The 23,641-nt window shown below is 60.3% G+C and overlaps 1 protein-coding gene across 2 annotated transcripts in view; it reads right to left on the minus strand.

Moving 5' to 3' along the window:
• Nucleotides 1-3,529: 3,529 nt before the first annotated feature.
• SLC12A7 (solute carrier family 12 member 7) overlaps nt 3,530-23,641 on the minus strand; it is a 60,984-nt gene continuing 40,872 nt past the window's right edge. Inside the window, exons 17-24 of one of the 2 annotated variants that reach the window (XM_063604362.1) lie at nt 23,199-23,367; nt 18,025-18,220; nt 17,354-17,523; nt 17,115-17,246; nt 13,800-13,907; nt 10,944-11,122; nt 6,478-6,611; nt 3,530-4,963 (exon numbers count right to left, since the gene is read on the minus strand). In XM_063604362.1, coding sequence (XP_063460432.1) covers nt 4,800-4,963; nt 6,478-6,611; nt 10,944-11,122; nt 13,800-13,907; nt 17,115-17,246; nt 17,354-17,523; nt 18,025-18,220; nt 23,199-23,367 — 1,252 coding nt within the window. In that variant the 3' untranslated portion in view covers nt 3,530-4,799. Of the gene's footprint in view, nt 5,577-6,477; nt 6,612-10,943; nt 11,123-13,799; nt 13,908-17,114; nt 17,247-17,353; nt 17,524-18,024; nt 18,221-23,198; nt 23,368-23,641 lie in introns of both variants that reach the window. The other variant, XM_063604363.1, reaches the window with a different exon arrangement.

The following is a 23,641-nucleotide window of genomic DNA, read 5'->3' on the forward strand; positions in this document are numbered from 1 at the left end:
TGGGTGTGTGAACGAGTGGGTTAGTGTGTGAATGAGTGGGTGTGTGAATGGGTGAGTCGGTGTGAATGGGTTAGTGTGTGAATGAGTGGGTGGGTTATTGTGTGAATGAGTGTGTGAATGGGTGAGTTAGTGTGTGAATGAGTGGGTGAGTTAGTGTGTGAATGGGGGAGTTAGTGTGTGAGTGGGTGTGTGAACGAGTGGGTTAGTATGTGAATGAGTGGGTGAGTGTATGACTGGGTGAGTTGGTGTGTGAATGAGTGGGTTAGTGCATGAATGGGTGGGTTATTGTGTGGATGTGTGTGTGAATGGGTGTGTGAACGAGTGGGTTAATGTGTGAATGGGTGAGTTTGTGTGTTAGTGTGTGAATGAGGATGTGTGAATGAGGGGGTTAGTGTGTGAACGAGTGGGCGAGTTTGTGAATGAGTGGATGTGTGAATGAGTGGATGAGTTATTGTGTGAATGAGTGGGTGTGTGAACGAGTGGGTGAGTTAGTGTGTGAATGAGTGGGTAAGTTAGTGTGTGAATGAGGGATTTAGTGTGTGAGTGGGTGTGTGAACGAGTGGGTGTTAGTGTGTGAATGAGCAGGTGTGTTAGTGTGTGAATGAGTGGGTGAGTTGGTGTGTGAATGTGGGTTAGTGCGTGAATGAGTGGGTGGGTTAGTGTGTGAATGAGTGGGTGTGTGAACGAGTGGGCGAGTTTGTGAATGAGTGGGTGTGTGAACGAGTGGGCGAGTTTGTGAATGAGTGGGTGTGTGAACGAGTGGGTTAGTGTGTGAATGAATGGGTTAGTTTGTGAATGGGTGTGTGTCAGTGGGTTGTGTGAATGAGTTGGGTGAATGTGTGTGAACGAGTGGGCTTGTGTGAATGAGGGTGTGTGAACGAGTGGGTGGGTTAGTGTGCGAATGAGTGGGTGTGTGAACAAGTGGGCAAGTTAGTGTATGAATGGGTGTGTGAATGGGTGAGTTGGTGTGTGAATGAGTGGGTTAGTGTGAATGAGTGGGTGAATGGGTGAGTTAGTGTGTGAATAAGTGGGTTAGTGTGTGAATGAGGGAGTGTGTGAGTGGGTGTGTGAACGAGTGGGTTAGTATGTGAATGAGTGTGTGACTGGGTGAGTTGTGTGAATGAGTGGGTTAGTGCATGAATGGGTGGGTTATTGTGTGGATGAGTGTGTGAATGGGTGTGTGAACGAGTGGGTTAGTGTGAATGGGTGTGTGTGTTAGTGTGAATGAGGGTGTGTGAATGGGGGTTAGTGTGTGAACGAGTGGGCGAGTTTGTGAATGGGTGTGTGAGTGGATGTTAGTGTGTGAATGAGTGGGTTAGTGTGTGAATGAGGGATTTAGTGTGTGAGTGTGTGAACGAGTGAGTGGGTTAGTGTGTGAATGAGCGGGTGTGTTAGTGTGTGAATGAGTGGGTGAGTTGGTGTGTAAATGAGTGGGTTAGTGCGTGAATGAGTGGGTGGGTTAGTGTGTGAGTGGGTGTGTGAACGAGTGGGCGAGTTTGTGAATGAGTGGGTGTGTGAACGAGTGGGTTAGTGTGTGAATGAATGGGTGAGTTTGTGAATGGGTTAGTGTGTGTCAGTGGGTTAATGTGTGAATGAGTTGGGTGAATGTAAACGAGTGGGCGTTAGTGTGAATGAGGGTGTGTGAACGAGTGGGTGGGTTAGTGAATGAGTGTGCAAATGAGTGGGTGTGTGAACGAGTGGGCAAGTTAGTGTGTGAGTGGGTGTGTGAACGAGTGGGTGAGTTAATGAGTGGGTGTGTGAACAAGTGGGTTAGTGTGTGAATGAGTGGGCAGGTTAGTGTGTGAATGTGTGAATGAGTGGGTGGGTTTGTGAATGAGTGGGTTAGTGTGTGAACAAGTGGGCAAGTTAGTGTGTGACTGAGTGGGCGAGTTAGCGTGTGAATGAGTGGGCGAGTTGTGTGTGAATGAGTGGGTGACTGCTCTAGCCGAGTTCTTGCTCCTTGGGAAGCACCGGCCAAGGCTAGGAAGCAGCCTGGTTTTCGGGGTCCCAGGGAAGGGGACACCTAGGGGTTTCTGGCTGGGCCCTGGTCCCAGATGTGTAGGCATCAGTGGGTCTCCAAACCTCCCTGCTGGAATTTGTGAGCACGTGGCCCTCAGGATAGTAGGCCCACCCCAGCCGGCTGCTCCCGTGCTCTGAGTCCCGGGTGTGGATGCCTGGGTGCAGCCAGCACTCACCCCTCGGGGGTCCGAGGACGACGCTGCTCTCACGGTCACTCTCCTGTGACCCGAGAGCCAGAGCAGGACCCGCCACCCTCCTGTGCCGTGTCCCTTCCTGTCCACCATGTGTCAGGCCCACTGGACACGGTGCCCGACAGCTTCACACACACAATTCGCCCTTCGTCGTGCACGAGGCAGTGTTCCAGCATGTTCAGTCACATAAGCTTCACCACAGCCATTTTGGAACATTTTCACCCAAAAAGAAATCAATACCCTGTAAGCAGCCTCCCCCCATCCCCCATCTCCCCCCATTCCCCTTGACCCACCCCCGGCACCCGCCAGTGCACCCCCTGCCTCTGTGCCTGGCCCACTCTGGCATTTCGTGTTAAGTAAGTACAGTCCCACAGCGTGAGACCCTTTGTGTCCAGCTTCCTCCCGAGCGTGAGGCTTCCAAGCTTGGCTCCTGGTTCTAGCTGAGTGAGGCCCGCAGCAGGCACGGCCCACATGGACTCAGCATGTTCTCGGACTGCATCCATTTTGGCTGCTGTGAACTTGCGTGCACCCGTTCCTGAGGCTGTGCCACACACCAGGAGTGGACCTGCTGGGGAAGGGGCGGCTCTGTCTCTCACACTTTCAGGAACCACAGGCCCTTCCCGTGCAGCTGCAACCCTGCAAGAGGGGTCAGATTCTGCACGTCCTCCCCGCGATTCTCTGGTTTTGGCTGTGGCCATCACAGGTGTGAGTTGGCATCTCACGAGTTAGAACACGCTGTCCCCACTCATGGCGGACTCTCTGGTGCCTCCATCCTTATATAGATTATAAATCGAATGGCCGGGCATGGTGGCTCATACCTGTAATCCCAGCACTTGAGGAGGCTGAGGCAGGCAGATCACTTGAGGTCAGTTCGAGACCAGCCTGGCCAACATGGTGAAACCCCATCTCTACTAAAATACAAAAATTAGCTGGGCGTGGTGGTACACGCCTGTGATCCCAGCTATTTGGGAGGCTGAGGCAGGAAAATAGCTTGAACCTGGGAGGCGGAGGTTGCAGTGAGCTGAGGTGACGCCACTGCATTCCAGCCTAGGCAACAGAGACTGTCTCAGAAATACATAGATTGGGTCACTTCTTCAACACACAGCACTACACACAGCACTAGGAAGTTTGGGGTAAGGTCATTTCCAAGCCGATGACATGATTTGGAAGCCCTCGTCCAATTCATATGGTCACTCTTCAGCCACCTGAGTTGGCTGTGGCTGGTCAGCCCTGACGCTCCTGCTAGAAAAGGGGCGGCCAGTACATTTTCTCCAGCTGTCTTTCATGCTGAATGAGACTCAAGAGATTCTTCAACATACTCAGATTTCATAGGATTTTATTTTTCTACTAACAAAGACAGGGAACCTACAAAAGGAAACGGAGTCAATTGTAAATGGCTGTAGTTACTGGTTACACGGAGTTGACAACACAAAGGATGCCTGGTGCTTGCGTGCAGAGGCTGCAGCCCAGGGCGGGGGCAGAGCTGAGCCCTCACGAGGTGGTTTCGTGTGCAGAACTGAGCGGCCCTCAGAAGCAGGGCTGTTTTCCAGCCACTAACCAACGTTCAGAGCCAGCACCATGTGGCCGCTGTGCCTCTAGCCTGCTCTCCTCCAGGTGCAGGGGACACAGGACCTGCCGGCCCCATCCAGACATGGAGGAACGTTTTGCTGCTTAACTCATGCTTAGCCAAGGCAGGCAGAGGCTGTGGGAACTGCTGAGCCCCGCTGTGATGTCTGGGACACGCTCTGGGCAGCAGCCGGCACTCTACAGCAATGCCAGCCCTAGTCTGGCTCCTCAGAAACATCTGGGGGCACAAGTGCAGCCTCTGCCCCGATTTGAACTTTGTTGATGGGGCTGATTCCCTTGGGAGACCATGCAAGCCGGACGTAGCCCAAGGCCTGGCCATCTGGGGCCTCTAGTATATAGAAGCAACCTCTTTATGGACAACCTCGTTACCACGTAACTCCCTGGGGTGTTTAAATAAATAAATATGCCACATAGAAAGGGAGGCCCAGTCGGTGCCACTGCCCGCAGCCTGCAAATGTGACCACAACCTACAAAGCAGAAACTCACAGCCAGCCGAAGTGCAAAGTGTTGGGCCCTTGAAAGCTCTCTCTTCAGTGCCACTGTCGCCTCCATGCAAGGCACAGGCCATGGCGGGGGACGCCTGGGACTCAGCCAGACAGACCTGACACCAGGCGCCACTGCTGCCCGAGGACCTCCCACGCGGGGGCCGTGTCCTCCTACACTGGAGCACCGGGGTGGGGATGGCACGTGTGAGCCAGCTCAGAGGCTGAACTGTGTGCCGTGCTCCTGGGGTGGGGTGGGCAGTCCTGGCTGTCGTGGGCTGTGGGGGGAACTCACTGTCCACTCTGCTTGCGTGTGCCCCTGGGTTTCAGTGCATTTGCCTGCGTGAGGCACTGATCGCACCAGTGGCTGTGGGCTGGGCCCTGTCAGTGCTTATGAAAAGAAGTGGCTGGTTTTCTGAAGGCGGAGGGAGACTCGGACGGCTGCAAACACAGCCCGGCATGGCAGAGCCACAGCTGGGGGCCCCTTCCCGGAGCGTAGGCCCTGATGAACTGAACGTGTTCACCACACACCCGACAGATGATCCACCACGTTCTGGAAAAGCCGAGTTCCCTTTCCGGATGGCCCTGGCTCACGCCTCAGCTCGTGAAGTGTGGACCTGCTGAGCCCAGAGGCTCCCACACGAGGGTGACACGGGCATGGACAGAGTCCTCCACCTTCAGTGCCTTGAGGTACAGAAACACAAAGACAGTCAAGGAACAGAGTGACTCGGAGGTGACCCGGGCCCTGAGCAGAGCCATGGCCAGGGCTGACGTTTCACCATCATCAGGGACAGCTTCAGCTCCGGGTGCTCTTCCAAGAATGTTCTGGATGGGGTAGAAATGCAACCTAACCACTGGGTAAATCCAGCCAAGGAAAAGAACTTCCAGAAACCAAGGCAAGGGCTCACTGGCTTCTTGTGACCTGCGAGAAGATCTGGCCACGTCCAGGTCACTCCTGTAGCAGCGTCTGCCCTCAGATGCAAGGAAATCGTCCAGCCACGCCCTGATTTGCTGAGCCTGTTAAGGCTGAACAGGAGAGCCCTAGGTGACGGGCCTAGAAACTTCCGTAGGAAGCCCCATGGGCAGCTTGGGCGGCATCACTGGGGGACAGGTGTGTCTGCCGTCTGTTTCCCTGGGCCAGGCCCAGGCCCAGGCTGCCCACACCATCCTCTGCCTGTCCCAGAGTGCCGTGATGCTGTTGGGCATTAGGAGTAGATGGTGATCACCTCCCGGCCGCCACCCCTGACCAGGAGGACTCTGTTCAGCCCCTCGGTCAGGACTTCAAGAAACTCCATGTCTGTGGTCAACAGAGTTAAGGCCGCAGCTGACCTCACCTGAGTGTGTGTAGCTGAAATCGTGCTAGGAGTGAGGTTCGTCCTCTTCCTGGTTAGCTAAGATTTGGTTTGAGAAACCCAGAGCCAAGGTGAAAAAAGAGGTGGGGATTAGAGAGACCCCCAGGCGGGGAGGAGCAGGGCAGGGGACAGAGGGGCCAGTGCTCAGGAAAGAGAGGGAGCACCGTGGCCACAGGGAGGACGAGCAGAGACAGCGACACAGCCCACAGTGCTGACCCCACCCGACAGGGAACCCCAGCCACGGGACTGGGTCCTCGCCAGCCTCCAGGGGACCTGGGCCACGGATTCTGACCAGGACGCAGGGAGGACATGCCCTCACTGGCCCCAGTTCTTGGTGCCAACCTGGCAGGGATGTGCCAGGCGTCACCCTGTCTGTGCCAATATGCCCAGATGCACTGCAGAGTTCTCCTTCCAAACAAAGCACAAATTCCCAAAGCTGCGACCAATTGTGGCCTTAAAGCCGAGAGCTGGGCTCCTCACCTCCCACCGCTGTCGGCGCAGGGTAGGGCTGAGCCCCAGCGGACGTCCCAGAATGCACAGCTGCTGTGGGGATGCATGACGGGGAGCCTCCCAGCCCCAGGGCAGCCCTGAGCACCCGGGGACAGTGGGGCTGGTACTGTAGGCGGGCCCTCCCTCCCCCACACCAATGCCAGGGCTGGCCCCAACTCTGGCCCCGTCACCACTGGGCTCAGAGCCCCACTGCATCCCGGTCGTAGCTCCCAGGGCCTGGGGCTGAAGGAGAGGCGGGGAGCCAGCCTCACTCCCAGCACCCACAAACCCAGGTCTTAGCGAGAAGCCACCAGGGGGTGCCCGCACGCTCAGCAGGCACACTGCAGGAAAGGATACAGTTCTCGTCTCCCTGCCGGTTTTTGGGAGGACCTGGCATGTTGAGCAGGACCAGCTGCGCGTCCTGGGACTTGTTGAGGACGACGCCATTGAGCTTCACAGCCGTGTGCATCCGCCTGACGTTGGACTGGTCCCTGCAGGGGGAGGTGGGCACAGTCAGCGGGCGGCGGGTGCACCCCACGCTCCGGACACGAGGCTGAGCCCTGCCTGATGAGCTGCATTCACACGTGTTGGAAAGGGCTGTGTGAGTCAGGATCAGGCGGATTCTCTGACCCTGAAGGATGCAGAGGTGGCGGCTCCGAGCGAAAGGCGCTGACTGCAGCCAGGGCAGGCGTTCAGCAGCGGGATGCTTTGGCCTCCAGGGACCTAGAACTCAGCCCACTAAGGCTGCCAAGCTTCTAAGGGCTACAGTCACACGACACAAACCGCAAGCGCTTTCTTAACTACATCTACATCTGCAAAGCAGGCAGAACAGAGTGAAAGCCATCTGGGTGGCCTGTGTGCCTGACGCCTTCAAGGCTGACACATTTCTTTGACATCTACATCATCGCCCCTAAACCCCACGGCAGACGCTGCCAAACACAGACCCGTCAGGCTGGGCACACATGGCCTCCTCTCCGAGGGTCCTGATACAACTGGGTCCAAGCGGCTGGAAGCTCAGGAAGGAAAGGCCCAGAGTCCCCAACACCGGCCTCTGCAGCCATTGCTGCTGAAGCTCCCAGGCCTGACAGGGACAGCGTATGCCGAGGACTCAGCTGGAGACACAGGCCCTCAGTGGCCACTACGAGGACTCAGCTGCAGGCACAGGCCCTCAGTGGCCACTACTGGGTCCCCTCCTACAGCCCACCCTGCCCCTGTCTGGCCAAGGGCTAAAGGACAAGCACTTCCACCATGTGGCCATCCAGCCCCCGCCTTCCGTCCTCACAACACAGCTCTGCTCCACGACCCTCCCTGTCTGCTCTCTGAAGCTGCTGTGGCCAGTCCATGTCTCAAAGCGTCCCTGGCGGCCTGGGCCCGGCCACAGCCCCGCAGGAGGCTCCCCAGCCAAGTAGGTCTGGGGACACTGCAGAATCATGCTGTGAGGTGCTCAGGCCCTTGCGGGACAGAGCTTATCTCCCTCCTCTACCCCACGGTCCCCTCCTAGGCAGGCCCCTAAACTGCAGCAGAACTGGTGTTCCAGGAGGCCACCTCGGGAAACGCCGGGCGGAGGGCAGCCCTAGGGGAGCACTTGCGTTTCTGTGTTGGAAAAACCCGGCCCGTGTGTGGACTTGCAAGTCGGAGCGGGTCTCAGGCCAGCTGCAGTCAGTGCGGTTGTGACTGTGGCCCCCTGGGGAGGTCACCAGTGCCCTGGACGCAGAGGGGCGGCGGCGGACAGACAGAGGCCGCCCGCGGACAGACAGAGGCCGCCCACGCAGGGTCACGGAGAGGCCCCAAGGACGCCATCCAGGCTCACGCCCTTTGATCCGCTTGATGCTTAAGCCAAATAAGCCTGATCATAACCACCAATTTCCAGGAGGAACACAGGGAGAGACCTTCTATATTCTCTCCAGCCTGGTCTAATTACAGATGGGGTCTCTGTCCACAGCACAGTCAAGGGGCTTTCGTGCCAAGAACTTGGAACTTTGAATTCGACTTCTGGATAGACCACAATTACCAGTGTGTTTGGGGACAAAGAGCAGCTCCAGGAAGTGAGAGCAGGCCAGGAGCACAGGGGGGTCGGAGTGGGCAGCGTGTCCACAGCCAGTGAGTGCTGGGGTGAAGCGGGGACCTGGCCCTTGGCTACTGGTGGAGTATGCCGGCCGCCACAGCAAGGAGGACCAGTGCAGACACAGGCACAGACACGCACGCTAATGTGTGTATGCGCAGACACACTGACGTGTACACACACAGGCAGTCACACTAATACACAAACACGTGCACACACTATCATGTACAGGCATGCAGCCACAATGTGCAAATGCGTGCAGACACACTAACATGTAAGACATGCATAGTATGTGCACACAGACATGCACACTAACATGTACGTGGACGTGCACACAGGCAGGTACACGTCCACCGGCAGGTGAGCTGACAGGTACACGCGAGCACGCACACAAACACACAGACATCCGTAAGTGTGCTCCCGGGGACGTCACAGTAAGCCACACACATCTCACGCCTGCACTGCCCAGAAGAGGTCAGGGCCGACCTCCAGATCTTCGGAGGGCTTCTCCCAGCCCAACCCCGAGGAAATGCTGGGCCAGGAGAGTCAGTGCCATCCCCGACGCACACCCCACATGAATACAAAGCCCACGCGTTGTCCATTCCTGACCCTATAGGCCTGTGGAGACCTGCCCCTGCCCCGACCAAGGGGAGGCAAGCCCCGGCGCTGGGAGGAGGCACAGGTGCCACTGCGGGTCCCCGAGCGTGTGTGCCTGCGCACGTGTGTCAAACCCTACTCCTGGGTCTACGTGGTTCTGCGGCTTTAATTAACACGCTATTCTGAAGGCACTTTCAGATTTACAGAATGGAGCAGGAAGTACAGGGATTCCCTGCACGCCTCGCACATAGCGGCACAGTTTCTTGAGTCTGATTAATTCAGGTTTCGGGGTTAAAGATAAAAAGGTAAGTGTGGCCACTCAGCCAAGGCGGTCCTCACTCAGGCACCAGGCACTAGGCACTGCCTGCCCACAAGGAAAACATGGCCCAGGCGGTTACTGGCGGGGGCAGGCAGGGGACAGAGACAGCATTGAGGACTCCCAGGGAGCAGCTTGGGGGTCCGTCCAGGGTACACCCTCCCACCTGCCCCGGAGCTCAGACGCAGGTAGCTCCTGCCCGAGGGTCCGACCACACAGAGAACTGATCTGCACCCCTCTCCGCCTGGAGGCTGGACAGCTTTAACACAGAAGGCATTCCAGGTGGGCACGCGACTCAGCTAGTGCCTGACCCAGAAGGATGTGGATGGACTCACTGACGGGCCCTGCGAGGCGCACGCCTCCCCTCCACTCCGGAGCGGCTCGGCCACCTCCCAGGTCCCAGTTCCTGGGACTCACATGGGCCCTGCGAGGCGCACGCCTCCCCTCCACTCCGGAGCGGCTCAGCCACCTCCCAGGTCTCAGTTCCTGGGCCTCACTGGACTCACACGGGCCCTGTGAGGCGCACGCCTCCCCTCCGCTCCGGAGCGGCTCGGCCACCTCCCAGGTCTCAGTTCCTGGGCCTCACTGGACTCACACGGGCCCTGCGAGGCGCACGCCTCCCCTCCACTCCGGAGCGGCTCGGCCACCTCCCAGGTCCCAGTTCCTGGGCCTCACTGGACTCACACGGGCCCTGCGAGGCGCACGCCTCCCCTCCGCTCCGGAGCGGCTCGGCCACCTCCCAGGTCTCAGTTCCTGGGCCTCACTTAGGAAGAGGCTTCAGGCGTGTGCTGGAGCCACCGTGAACAGAGGGGAGCGAAGGCAACAGGAAACTGACGTGGGAGCCGCGGCAGCTCTGGGTGAGCTCTGGCTGTACGCAGACGCACACAAGCCACCGTGCACGGGGCAGGCACAGGCCTAGAACACGCGCACAGACACACGCAGGCCACACACACACAGGCATGCAGGGCAACCGGGCCCGGAAGGCAACCTGGTTGTAGCGAGTGGACTTACAGGTTTCCCCATTCTCTATGCAGGAGAAAAAAACAAGAGTGCGTTACTGACTTCAGGAGAGAGCACCAGGCTGTTCCAGATCGCATGGCTGCCCGGGAGAACGCCGCCTCGTCCCACCCACAGGGCCCAGGAGCCCCCAGCCCTTCCTGAGAACCTGGCTTTAGGGTCTGGCTCTGACCTCGGGTGAGAGGTGTCTCTGGCGCTCTCATCTGGAACTCAGAGGCTGCGTCTGCAGAACCAAACCCACACCCGCAAGGACCCTGTACAGCCCTGGTGTTCACAGCCCAAGGCCACAGGTGGGAGCCTTGGTGTAGGGCAGGCCCTAGGGCCTGACAGCAGCCTGAACTACCCACAGGGTGAAGGCCAGGAATTCTGTGCCCAGCGGCACAAGCCTCCTCGCCTCCATGGAACAGACCCATCTGCCTGCCGCAGTGAGGCTTGCCTGAGCAAAGCAGGCCTGGCCGCAGGGCTGACTTCAGGGCTGGCCCAGGTACCAGGAGGACTGCTCGTCACCCAGCTGTGGGGTTAACATCAGGGCCCACCCTACGTCCTACAAGGACCCCTCAGCGCTTGGCACTAGAAGGACCCCTCAGCGCTTGGCACCCAGGTCTTACAAGGACTCCCGGCCTTGGCACTAGAAGGATCCCTCAGCGCCCGGCCTTGGCACCAAAAGGACCCCTCAGTGCCCACTCAGGCAGCTCCCTGTTCTCTAACGGGCCCACTGGCCTGCAGGGTTGCCCCGAAGCTCTTCAGTGGTCAGGGAAGGGACTCTGTCCTCACTGCCGGGCCAGCACTGCCAGGATCTGTTCCCCCCAGGCCACACGCACAGACACTCACGGCTTCATGCTGAAGAGGTCTTTGAAACCGGATAGGCTGGTGTCTCTGTTCCTGTACTTCTCAGCAATCAGCTTCTCCCTGGTCCAGGTCATCTGCACCTTGTCTGGCGTAGGCGGCGCTTGGGTCCTGGCTGCCGCTGCGGTGTGGGACGCGGTGTTCCTGTCGTGGATCAGCTGGGCCTGGCGGGCCCAGGACTCGGTGAGACCAGCTGGTCTCAAAACTCCTCTGGGCGAGAACGACCCAGGATGCCAGGCCGGAGGTGAGGCCAGCTCACAGAACGTAAAGGGCCCTGTGTGCCTACCCCGGGACCCAGCCTGGCGTCCCACACTGGTCCTGCGCCGCCCCCGTGACTACCTCCCTCCTGCCAGGCTTCCCGACCAAACGCTCACCCCCTCACCTTCCCGCCCTGGCCCTGAACTGGAAAGGCCCCATGACCCCATACTGACAGGAGGTGACACGTGCTGGCAGAGTCTCCCCCTCACCTGACGGGGCTCCACACACGTGTTCACCCCAGACCACCTGCTCGCCCACACGACCAGCACGCAGGCATCCCCATCTCAGGGAGGCTTGGGGCAGGTGGGGCCGTGCCAGCATCCAGGCCCTGTCCCCGGGGAAGCAGGCTGTGTCTGACCAGCCAGGGGACGTTTGGGGGCCGGCCAGGCTGACAGGGGCCCTGTGGGGCACCGCTGGGGCCAATGACAGGGCCGGCCCCCTGTGCGTCACTTCTGACAATCCGAGGAAAATGAAAACACCGTCCACGCCCCTAGCTGTAGGCGCCGAAGGGGAAGTGGCGCCCTCACCGCGAGATCGCACCAATGACACAGCCCCTGGTGGTTAAACACTCTCCACTGGGTTCTCATTCCTCCCTGCACCCTTCACGCCCTCCATGCTGTCGTGGCCAGCCTGACAGGTAGGCCAATGGGAGCTCCCAGACACGGGTGCCACCTTGGAAGTGGTATTTATGCACACACCGGAATGGCCACCTCTCCCACTGTGGCTGGAGCCCCGCCTGAGTTTGTGACCCAGCCCGGGGAGCCACTCGTCCCAGGGGCATCAGGAGTTTGTGAGCCCCGGGGTGATTTTAAAAAGCCAAAGGTCCAGAGTGATTTCACTGGACCAGGTTCTTCTTCCCCGGATAAAACTGTTTAACTTGGATGTCGGTCCTTCCCGAAAAGGAAGAGATTGGCACAGATGGGGGAGGGCCTGGGGCTGCCTCCCTCTCTGGACACAGACAGTGGGCCCCAGGCCTCTACTCATTGTGGCTGGCGCTGCAGCCACCTCACAGCCCGGCCCAGCCTAAATTTCCCATGGCCTTGAACGTGAAACCAGAGCCCAAGGGCTGCCCGCTCTCAGCAGAGCCAGCGCCGCCCACCTGGCCCGAGGGCCACCGTGTAAGTCACTAGAGGGTGTCCACCCAGCGTCTGCACAGCAGCTCATCCAAACCCCGGCTTCTGCAGAGCGGTGACACCTCCAACCCCCACCTGGCCCAGGAGGGGCCCTTCGAGCTCGAGCTTGCTGTTCCCGCTCCCAGTCCCTCCTCGGTCAGCATTTGCTGACTCTCCACACTGAACGTCCCATCAAGCCATGAGTGGATTCTTGTTCCTAGCTGGACCCAGGCTGAACCCTTGTGACGCCAGGGCGACCCTGCCGGATCTCAGGGACCTGGCCTGGACAGAAAACAGAGGATGTGGGTCCTCCCAGACACTCCCGGCTGCCCGGACCCCCGTGGAAGGGGTCTCTGTCCACAGACAAGCTGGGCGGCCCCCCGTGTCCTGCATCTGTGCCCACCCTGACCTGCCCGGGGTCTGGGAGTGGGCAGGACCGCAGCTCCACACGCCTTTCTCTGTTGGGGGAGAGCAGCGGTCGCTGCTTAGTGATTCCGGCTGTCAGCGCATATGGCCCCACACGCAGACCTGTGTACTGCAGGTTCCTGCTGAGGCCGAGGCCCCAGGGCAGACAAATCCTCCATCCCTGCCTCCGCCGTCACTGCAGTCTCAGAAAACCAACACCTGCACCTGGTCTGCAGACACACGTGTGTGATACCAGCCTGGTGGGACCCACGAAGACCCCATGAGGCCGTGACCTCACAGAGCTGAGCATCCCGCTACCAGGTGACCCCCGTGCCGTCCTCCAGTGCGAAGTGACCACAAAGACGCCTGCCCTTGGGGTCTCACAGTGGCCATGGGGCCCAGGCCAGTATAACTCAGGTGGATACACCCAGACGTCCTCAGCAGCCTACAGTTACCCACGGAGCCAAAGCCGCTGCAGCCAGGCGGCCAGCTTCCACGCACGGAGGCTGCACAGGTCTGCGTCGGGGGGTGGGGGGTAGGGGGGGTGGCACCTCCCCTCCAGCTCGCTTCCCTCCCTCCCTGCACACTCACTCTCCCCTCCCACTTGGTCTTAGACAGGACAGAAATCTGTGCATGCTGCGGGGAAGGGCACTGAGGGGCTCCAGGGTTTCAGGCTGTGAGACAAAGCAGCCATCTTAAGCAGCTGTGGACACTCATCCGGCTCAGAAGCCGCTGACCTGCACGCTGCTCGGTTAGAAAAGCTAAGTTCAAAGGTCTCGGCCCTCGTCCCTTCCTGCACATGAGCATGCATCTGGCAGGCTGCCGTTCCTCTAACCAGGCACCCGCACGCCCAGGCTCCGACGAGCTCTGGCTTTGACGCCACTCCTGTGCTCCTGCAGGACCTCTGCCACCTCCACGCAGGCTGGGGGCTGAGACTGCGACGCAGTACCTGAGGCATGCTCTCTGGAGGACCCTCGTGGGCTGCAGGAGGGTCCCAGAAAAGACTCAGCGAAGCCGGCTATACTTCTCAGAAAGCCTGGTGTCTGTGGCCACGGCCCCCACGTACCTCTCGCTCCTGCTCGTTCTTGGACAGCTGCATCTGCTTCAGCATCTGCGACCTCTGCTCCATCATTAGTGTCCTCTCGTAGGTGAAAGCAGATATGTCGTTTTCAACCTAGAAAGTTCCCAAGCACGTAGTAAGCCCGGTGTGCACAGAACCACGGATGGCTCCAACACCAGCCCGGTACCCAGAGACTGAGCCGCCCCGAGCGGTGGGAAAGGCCACGCGTCCCGGGCCCCACAGGCCCCCTCTGGCTCTCAGGACCCCCGCCCAGTGGCCAGGAAGGTGTGAGCGCACGATGGGCAGTCACGCCGCACACACGCTCTGCTCATGTCCCTCCCCGGGACCCTCCGACCAGGCACAAGGGCAGCTGTGAGGACAAGGCCACAGCCACAAACCAACCTGGCACACACGGCTCAGGGCGAGGCACTGCCCCATGGGGCTGCATGATCCACGCTCACAGGTGTCATTGTCTATGCTCAGGGGGGCTTGGCACCATGGGAAACCCACCCAGAACACATGGAGAAGCCACAGCACAACCTCAGCGCCCGCCATGCAGGACCCCTGCGTCTCACCCACTGCACCCACCGTGCGGGACGCCTGCGTCTCATTCACTACACCTGCCGTGCGGGACCCCTGCGCCTCACCCGGAACATCCACAGTGTGGGACTGCTGCGTCTCACCCACTGCACCTGCCATGCAGGATCCCTGAGTCTCACCCACTGCACCCACCGTGCAGGACCCCTGCGTCTACACCCACCGTGCGGGACCCCTGCGTCTCACCCACTGCACCCACCGTGCGGGACCCCTGCGTCTACACCTACAGTGCGGGACCCCTGCGTCTCACCCACTGCACCCGCCGGGCAGGACCCCTGCGTCTCATTCACTACACCTGCCGTACGGGACCCCTGCGTCTCACCCACCGCACCTGCCGTGTGGGATCCCTGAGTCTCACCCGCCGTACCTGCCGCATCCGCCATGCGGGACCCCTGCGTCTCACCCGCCGCACCCGGCTCATGGGAGTTGGGAGCAGCTGTGCCTGTTAAGCACCAGTATTTAAAACAGCACACCAGATCAGGCGCGGTGGCTCACACCTGTCATCCCAACACTTTGGGAGGCCGAGGCGGGTGGATCACCTGAGGTCAGAAGTTCGAGACCAGCCTGGCCATCATGGTGAAACCCCATTGCTACTAAAAATACAAAAAAAAAAAAAAAAAATTAGCCAGGTATGATGACGTGTACCTGTAGTCCCAGCTACTCAGGAGGCTGAGGCAGGAGAATTGCCTGAACCCAGGAGGTGAAGGTTCCAGCCTTGGGGACAGAGCGAGACTCTGTCTCAAAACTTTTTTTAAAAAAATAAACAGCATGCCAGACTGAATGGCAGCGACCCAGACGCCCCTCTCCAGCCAGGTGACACTTGTCCCTGCGGCCAGAGCTACGGAGGGGTGGGCAGCCCCAGCCCTGCCAGAGACATGGCTGGGAGCATGGGGGGTGCTGGGAGCTCCAGGTTCCCGGACTTCAGAGCTAACAACCCCTGCTCGGGAGCTGGTGAGCTGCTTCTGGCACCACGGAGGGGCTGGGGGTGCGGCTGGGGCCATGGGCTCACTTTGCCTGTTTCCTCTGGGCCCCAGTGGCCGCCCCACCTGGCCCCCTGGCAGGGCTGGTTCTCCCAGGCAGCATTTTGTTACTATTTTACTAAGTGGTTTTATGACTTGGAAATAACGTTATTCATACGACTATTAGCACCAATAATAACCCCTACAACCTCGAACCCGCAAAGCCTTGTCCAAACAAGACAAACTCCAGCCATCGTCCCCGAAGACACAGCCACATGGAAACTAAGCCCAGTGTACAAAACTGGGCAGAAAACCATCCAGCGTCACGCAGGCCTGCAGCCCTCGGCCTAGGAAAGGTCCTGCAGGGCAAGAGGAAGAGCAACCCCATAGGACAACTGAGTTCCACGGGAACTGACACAGAAACACAGAAGGTTGTCGGTGAGGCACGAAGCCGTGCCTGGCCTCACTCACAGCCCGACACAAACCAGGAGCAGGTGCTCGGGGCCTCTGCCATAGCCAGGGCTGGGGGACTGGGGGACTGGGGGGCTGTGGGGCTGGGGAGACCGCACCTCCCAGGCTGCTGCAGGGGCACAGGTGGCTTCCTGGGGGACAGCGTGACAGTCTCTATCCAGCTTTATGTCTTCCCAGCACCCACCTCCAGGAGTCCAGGCCCCTGAGGGCCTGCAAAACCATGCGCTGGGGTCACGGGAGCTGGAAGAAACCAGGACTTTGCGGGTTCTGACTTCAAGACCAGTGTTGTCGGCGTGATCCAAATGGGGTCAGAACCCACAAAGTCCCGGGACCGCCAGCAGGACCAGAGGAGAAAGCACAGCCGTGGATCCGGGTGGGCTGGTAGCGAGCAGGCATGGTTCCATCCAGCACAAGGGGCCCACCAGATCCCCAGGATCCAGAGCTCCATGCTTGGGGGCCGGGAGCAAGCGCTCCAATGTCAGGCCTCCGCCCATCAACCCCGTCCTCTCCAGGCGTGAAGGACGGGACGAGTCTCTGTCCAGGCCCTGCCTATAGCTGACCGAGGGCCTGTCTGTCCCATGTGACAGCTGCAGCCTGGCCTCACTGACCAGTGCCCCTCTCCCCGGGTCCTGACTGCTGATGTGTGGTTTCCAGCCGTGGAAAGGTGAGCCTATCTGGGGAGAGCACCCAAAACGGGAGGTGCTCAGAGGTGCACCCACCATGGCAACACCACTGAGGTGTGAGGTCCTGGACGGGGTCCCGGGCCGAGGAGAACACGGGACCATGGGGGACACGGAGATGCTGATGCCGGCTCTAGGGCAACACCCACACCCGCGTGACACGAGGTGTCCACAAGGGACACACGGGGCTCTGTGCTTTCTGTGATGTCCTGGCGATTCCAAAACCAAGCCTCCTTGACCACCCTGCAAGGCCTGGCAGCCCCCGCCACAATCGCCACCGCCTTCTCCTCCCCACCTCCACCTCCACCCCCCACCTCACGAGGCCCACAGCCCTCCCCGGCCAGCCCCCACCTCCTCCCCACCTCCCCCCGACCTCCTTCCCTCAAGCCCGCGGGACTCACCGTCTCCACCACCTCCACCTCCCCCGACCTGCTCCCCCCAAGCCCGCGGGACTCACCGTCTCCACCACCTCCACCTCCCCCCGACCTGCTCCCCCCAAGCCCGCAGGACTCACCGTCTCCACCACCTCCGCCTCCCCCCAAGCCCGCGGGACTCACCGTCTCCACCACCTCCACCTCCCCCCGGCCTCCTCCCCTCAAGCCCACGGGACTCACCATCTCCACCACCTCCACCTCGGCGCTGATGCGCAAGTGGTACAAGAACATCTGCAGGTCCTTCTTCATCTGGATGCTGTTGTCGTCCACCTGGGCCACGGTGAAGATACGCATCCGGCACTTCCTCCACACCTGCAGACAGGGAGGGCATGGCTGTGGGGCCTCGGAGGAGCCCGTCCCGGCCCGCAGCACGTGGGGTGGCCGTGCTCCGGCTGGCGTGTCCCCGTCGCACGCCCCACCTTGTGCTGGCGCAGCAGGAAGGGCAGCAGCATGAGCATGCCGCCGTCGTGCACGATCCACCACACGTCGACGTGGCCCCCGCCGAAGCGCTCCTGGTTTTGCGGAAACGAGTCGATGTTCTTGGCCACCAGCAGAGCCTGGTGCGCGGCGGTGGTGTCGCGGACGGTGTCTGCGGAGAGAGGCGGCCGTCCGCAGGTCATCTGAGGCCAGGGTGCGGAAAGGGCCTCCCCGGGGACTCACAGCCAGTGCAGGGGCGGGCACGGTGAGGCGAGGGGGGTCCCCACAAAGCCCCCACCCTCACTCCGTCAGCTCCTCCAAGGACCAGCCAGAGACTCACAGCAGAGTTCAGCTGCTGGTCATGTGTCCAGGGAATGCCCCAGCCCCTGCGGGGCTCTGGGAGAAGGGGAGGGAGCGCCTGGACACTTTCAGATGGCTGCTCCCAGGGCCAGGGCCAGGGCCAGGGCCTTCGACAGCCTCAGAGCACACACCCTCGGGTCGGTGGCCTCAAGGCCCATCAGGACCTGACAGCGCACGGGCCTGGGGACATCGAGGGGACAGAGAGGGGACGGCGAGGGGACGGCGAGGAGATGGTGAAGGGACAGAGAGGGGATGGCGAGGGGACAGTGAGGGGACGGTGAGAGGATGCTGAAGGGCCGCCAGCCATACCTACCCACAAAGTTCTTCCAGGAGAAGGGGTTGTCCTCCTGCTTCCAGGATGCGGGCCAGGCCATGAGCACCGTGTTGTGTTTCAGGCCGCCCAGGCCGGCCGACTGGATCAGGTGGGACATGCCATCCCGCAGGCTGGACGAGACCACCAGCTGGCAGAAGCCCTTGGTCTTCTCTGTGCTCATTAGGGACCGTATGTTCTGCGGGAGACAGGACAGGTTGGTGCTACGGCCCCCAAGAAGCAGGAATGGGGTGCAGAGACCCACGCCCACCACCCACGGTGGCCAGGGCACCCGCACCACCTCCTCTGTGGACCCAGCAGGAGGGAAGGCCTGAAGGCTCAACGGTGTGCTGCGGTGCTCCAGGCCGCTGTGTGTGTATGTATGTGTGTGTGTGCGTGCGTGTGTGTGCGTGCGTGTGTGCTCACACACTGGGGAGAGAGACAGAGCAGGTGTGACTGATGCCACGTGCAGGGGATGTGGAGGGCTGCTCTGGGGACACAACGCCAGGCAGTTCTCTGAGGCGATCCACAGCATCCCAGACCCACCCCCAGTTCACTCGGACGCTCTGGGCCAGGTTCATCCACCTGGTGCATCAGAAACACCCGAAAATGGGCCAAATGAGCAGCTCTTCAAAGGGAGGCCGTGGGGTCCAGGATGCAGCACCCTAACAGCAACGGCGGGGGGCGGGGGTGGGGGACTGCCGTGTGGTCTCCTCCCGGGCTTGGGGGGGTCACTGCTGTGTGCAGTCTCTTCCCAGGGGTGTCTGATGAGGCTGCACCACGGAACGGCTTGACTCCATGGGGTTTGCACGTGCGTGGCCGAGGACCTGCCACACACTAAAGCCGTGCATGTGTGGACGCAGGCCTCCCACCCTCTGACCCTCAGGCCCTGGAACCCCAGGGCCTGCCCTGCTGGGTCTCAGCCTTGTGTGGTACCAGTGGCCCCTTCCCACCTGATTCTCCCTTTTGGAGCAAACATGCCTCTCCTGGCTTGTCCCCTGCTGCGTTCTGGGATAACCACTTCCTCACTTGCACATCTACAGACACAGCAGTTTTGTCCAGGATGGACCAGACCCCGCATTTCACTGGCTTCTGGTTTGGATGCTTAGAGGATGAGATTTGGGAGCTCCGAGCAATGAGATTTACATGAGAGTTGGGACTCAGAGCTGGTCTGTGCAGGGCTCAGACTTCAGGAGACACTGAGATGGGGTGAACATACTGTACATGTGTGGCAGATATGAATTTTAGGGCCGAGAGCTCAATTGCAGTGGGTTGAATGGTGGCCCCAAAAAAGAGGATACCCACATCCCAGCCCCAGGAACCTGAGAATGCAACCTTATTTGGAAAACCTGTCTTTATGGATGTATTGAAGAACCCTGTAATTAGGTTATGATGTTGAGAGAGCATCCTGGGTCAGAGGTGGGCCCTGAAGCCACTGACAAGTGACCTTACAGGATGAAGGCAGGAAGAGCTCTCAGACTGGGAGGAAGAGACTGCGTGGAGGCACAGGCGCCCAGGGTCGCCCGGGGGCCCAGGAGCTGGAGGAGGCAGGAGGATCCTCCCGGGAGACTCTGGAGGCAGCGTGGCCTGCGGTCTCCTTCATCTCAGACTCCTGGGCTCCAGAACTAGGAGAGAACAGACGCCCTTTGCTGTGAGCCGTGTGGTCTGTGTCCCATCACAGCAGCCCCGGGCCACTCAGGGATCAGAGCCACCACCTGCCTCCTTTGCCGAGATTCCAGCGGCCCCTACGTCAGCCTGACTGATATCCTCACCCCCTACCCTGGCTCACACCTAGAGCTCCACCAGCCCTTCACACACAAAACAACATCCAATGTTCTCCCACGGCCCCACTCCTCCTCAGGCATCCCCCGTCCTTACCCTGCTCTCCAGACACCTGCACCTTCTGCCCAGCTGCCCGGGTGCAAGACGGGACAGGGTGCAGGGCCAGCAGATATGCTCCTCTTTGAGACTTTTGTTTAGGTCAGGAAAGGCCTGAACACGTTACCCCCAAGGGGCACCAGCCAGCAAGCGGAGGCAGGGGCCCCAGAGAGGCAGAGACCAGCTGGAGGCGGACGCTGCGGGGTGGACACAGAGGTCTCTGGGCAGGAAGGCACAGGGAAGCACCCGCATCGGGGGTCATGTGGGAAGAAGGCAGGAAGCGCGGCTATTTCAGCAAAGGCCACACAGCAGCCCCTTTATGCGGCTGCTTCTCATCCCCACGAGACCCCTCTGCAGGGCAATTCAGGTTCTCTGTTCTTGTGCCCCCATCTGGCCGGAGAACGGAGCCCAGGGAAACGGCTGTTCAGGATCAGCCAAGTTTGGATGCAGCCACTGGAGGGGCCCTGAGGGCCTCCAAGTGCTGGAGCCACATCACGGGGCCACTTCCTACATGACTGGCTGCTGTGCTCACCCCCACATGCTGGCTCCGAGGAGTCGGAGCTGGGGATCTCAACTCTCTTCTGGCCTCACTGTTGGGAAAACCACCTTGCAGGACTGCAGGGTTTCAGGAGGACGCGGCACTGCCCTGGCCTGGCAGGAACTCAACACTGTGTCGGGAGACCCTGTTATCACAAGTCAGCACTGTGTCGGGGACCCTGTTATCACAAGTCAACACTGTGTCGGGGGACCCTGTTATCACAAGTCCCCGCACCTGCCGGGCGCAGCAGTCACAGAGGCCTCCGTGCAGACAGACCGCAACCCGGAGGACAACTTTACGAGTGGGGAGCAAGAACACCAGGGCCTTAGGACCCCTTTTATGCCAATCAGTGCCACACAGAACAGAGCACAAGGGCGCGCATGAGCCTCCCTGGCGACTGCATGAGTCACAAAGCTGCACGCTTCTTAGAGAAATGTCCATGCTTTACAGACTTGCCCAGACCGGGTGCCGTGGCTCACACCTGTAATCCCAGCACTTTGGGAGGCCGAAGCAGACGAATCACTTGAGCTCAGGAGTTCGAGACCAGCCTGGCCAATGTGGCGAAACCCCGTCTCTACTAAAAATACAAAAATTAGCCGGGCGTGGTGGTGGGCACCTGTAATCCCAGCTACTGGGAGGCTGAGGCAGGAGAATTGCTTCAACTCGGGAGGTGGAGGTTGCAGTGGGCTGAGACGGCACCACTGCACTGCAGCCTGGGCAACAGAGGGAGACTCTGTCTCAAAAAATAAATAAATAAAAATTAAAAAACAAAGAAATAAGAAAAGATTTGCCCAGATTTCTCTAATTTCACACTAACGTAGCCACGATGGAGGAGAATACAGCTCCCCAGGGCAGTGCAGCCCCAAAGGCAGCCAAGGGAAGGCGGGGCCTGCGGCTGGCTCCAGCCCTCGCAACCAATGCAGCTAAGTGACAGCCAAAGGCTCCCTGAGAGCAGCGGGGGCAGGGTGCGCTCGTCCTCCCGTCCGCGAGAGCGGGTTCCTGTCTGAGGCTGCCCCAGAGCCCCCAGCCGAAGGGCTGTCGGACGGAGAGGATCTGCCTGTGAGCTGCGTTAACGTGAGAGTATAAGTGAGCGCACCTCTTCCCATGGCCGTGAAGACTGTGGCAGAGCGTGGCAGGGGGTCCCGTCATCCCCCAGTCACTGCAATCCCTGCCCTGTCCCTCATGCGCACAGACGCGCCCTCACACACCTCCAGGGAGGCCAGGCAGTGCCAGGATTCTTAGAATCCATGCCAGCAGGGCAGTTCCAACTCCGGGATTCCTCCTAAGAGCATTCCAGCATGGGATAAGGAACACGGAAAGGGACATATGGGGACCAGGACTGTGAACATCCCCCCGAAAACCACGATACCTAAATCCACGGGTTCACAGTCAATAGCAGCTAACGCCTGAACCCGTGGTGAGCCATGACGCCGCCGTCAGGGAAAGGGAAGGCCCAGGGCATCTCCTGTCTTCCCTGGAAAAGCGAACCTGCGCAACAGCCTGAGAGGGTGGCCATCCACGTGGCCAACGTGGCGGGAGCGGCGGGGGCCATTTTTTACCTCCATGGGATCCTGGCCCTAGGCCACGCCACCTGAGGCTGCTACCGTCCACGTGCCCACAGCCCTCTTGAGCAGGGTTCCCACCCCTAGGCTGACCGGCCCGGACCTGAACGAGCCTCAGTGCGGCTGTGGTTGTGCAGAGAAACGGACGGGGGTGGGGGGTGGGGGTGGCTGCAGATGCCTGGACACACCCACAAGGTCCCAGTGGGGGCCTGGCAGCAGGGAGCTGGCTCCCAACCCACAGCAAGGACAGAGGGGGCACCCGCATGGGAGGGACCTCGGACACACACCACTGCGACAGGCACTTGGTATAGGCCCCACAGACTCCCACACACACGAGGGGGAAGGAGGAGGCTCGAGGCGCCCACGGCAGCCAGCCCTGCCTGGGAATGAGGTGCCCTTGGCATGAAAATCACGCAGGTGGGCACTCAGAAGCTCCCTGCTTTAGCAAGAAATACAGAAGTAACTCCAGGTGACGTGACGTGACGTGACCCCACAGGCTTTCATCGTGTCATCATTCCGTTTCTGGATAGTGTGAAGCTTCCCATAAGAAGTTTGAAAATCAGAGAAATGAAGACACGAAGTCTCAGACCCCGATGTCCTGGGGCAGCCGACTGCAGCAGCAGGGCTCAGAGCTGGCACCAGCATGCTACATGCCCAGGGCACTCACCCGTCCCTCCCCACAAAGCTCTGAGTGGGCAGAAATTCAGCAGCACACGGGCATCACACTTATGCAGCCCCCAGTGAGCCCCCAGCACACGGGCATCACACTTATGCAGCCCCCAACACACAGGCATCACACTTACACAGCCCCCAGTGAGCCCCCAGCACACGGGCATCACACTTATGCAGCCCCCAGTGAGCCTGAACAGCGGGAGACTGAGCTTGCAGCAGAACCATGACTACGGCTCTGGACGGGGCTCACCCTCTGGACGGGGCTCACCCATGGCAGGAGGAGGCGGTCCCAGGGTTCGCCCTTGGAAAGCTAATGGCCCTCAGCACCTCCCAAGCTTCCCGGGGTGCGGCTGGTGCTCCCAGGCCTTAGCGCACTGCTCTGAGCTCAAAGCCACCGCCACGGCTAAAACACAGCAGCACCACGCACAGCACCGTGTTGACACGCTGCAATGAGGACATGCCAGGGCACGTTTCCTGTGCAGCTGGGGTGGGAAAGAGGCCTGGCCCCCAGACCCCGCCCGGCCCACCTCCTCGGCCCGCTGAGCCTCCATGTGCTTGTCCAGGTACGTCCCTTCCAGCACCGAGCCCACGATGGTCAGGCCCTTGCCGGCCTTCAGCTGCGACGTGAAGGACAGCAGGCGGGGGTGCTTCACGGCCTGCTCCGCGTCCAGGTTCAGCATCACCAGCACCTGGGGCCTGCAGCCAGGGTGGGACGGCTGTTACCACGGCAACGCTCACCCGGGCACGGCCCATCAACAGGCAGGGCAGATGGGACGGGTGGGGCACACGACACAGGTGGGACGGGGGATACACGACAGGCGGCACAGGGGACAAAAGGGGCAGGTGACAGATGGGATGGGGAAACGTGACACAGGTGGGGTAAGTTGAACAGGTGACAGGTGAGACAGGCCACAGAAGCCAGGTGGGACAGGCAGGACTGATAGACAGCTGGGCGCTAGCCAGGCAGGAC

The sequence above is a fragment of the Pan paniscus genome, chromosome 4, assembly GCF_029289425.2.
Source record: "Pan paniscus chromosome 4, NHGRI_mPanPan1-v2.0_pri, whole genome shotgun sequence".
NCBI lineage: Eukaryota > Metazoa > Chordata > Mammalia > Primates > Hominidae > Pan > Pan paniscus.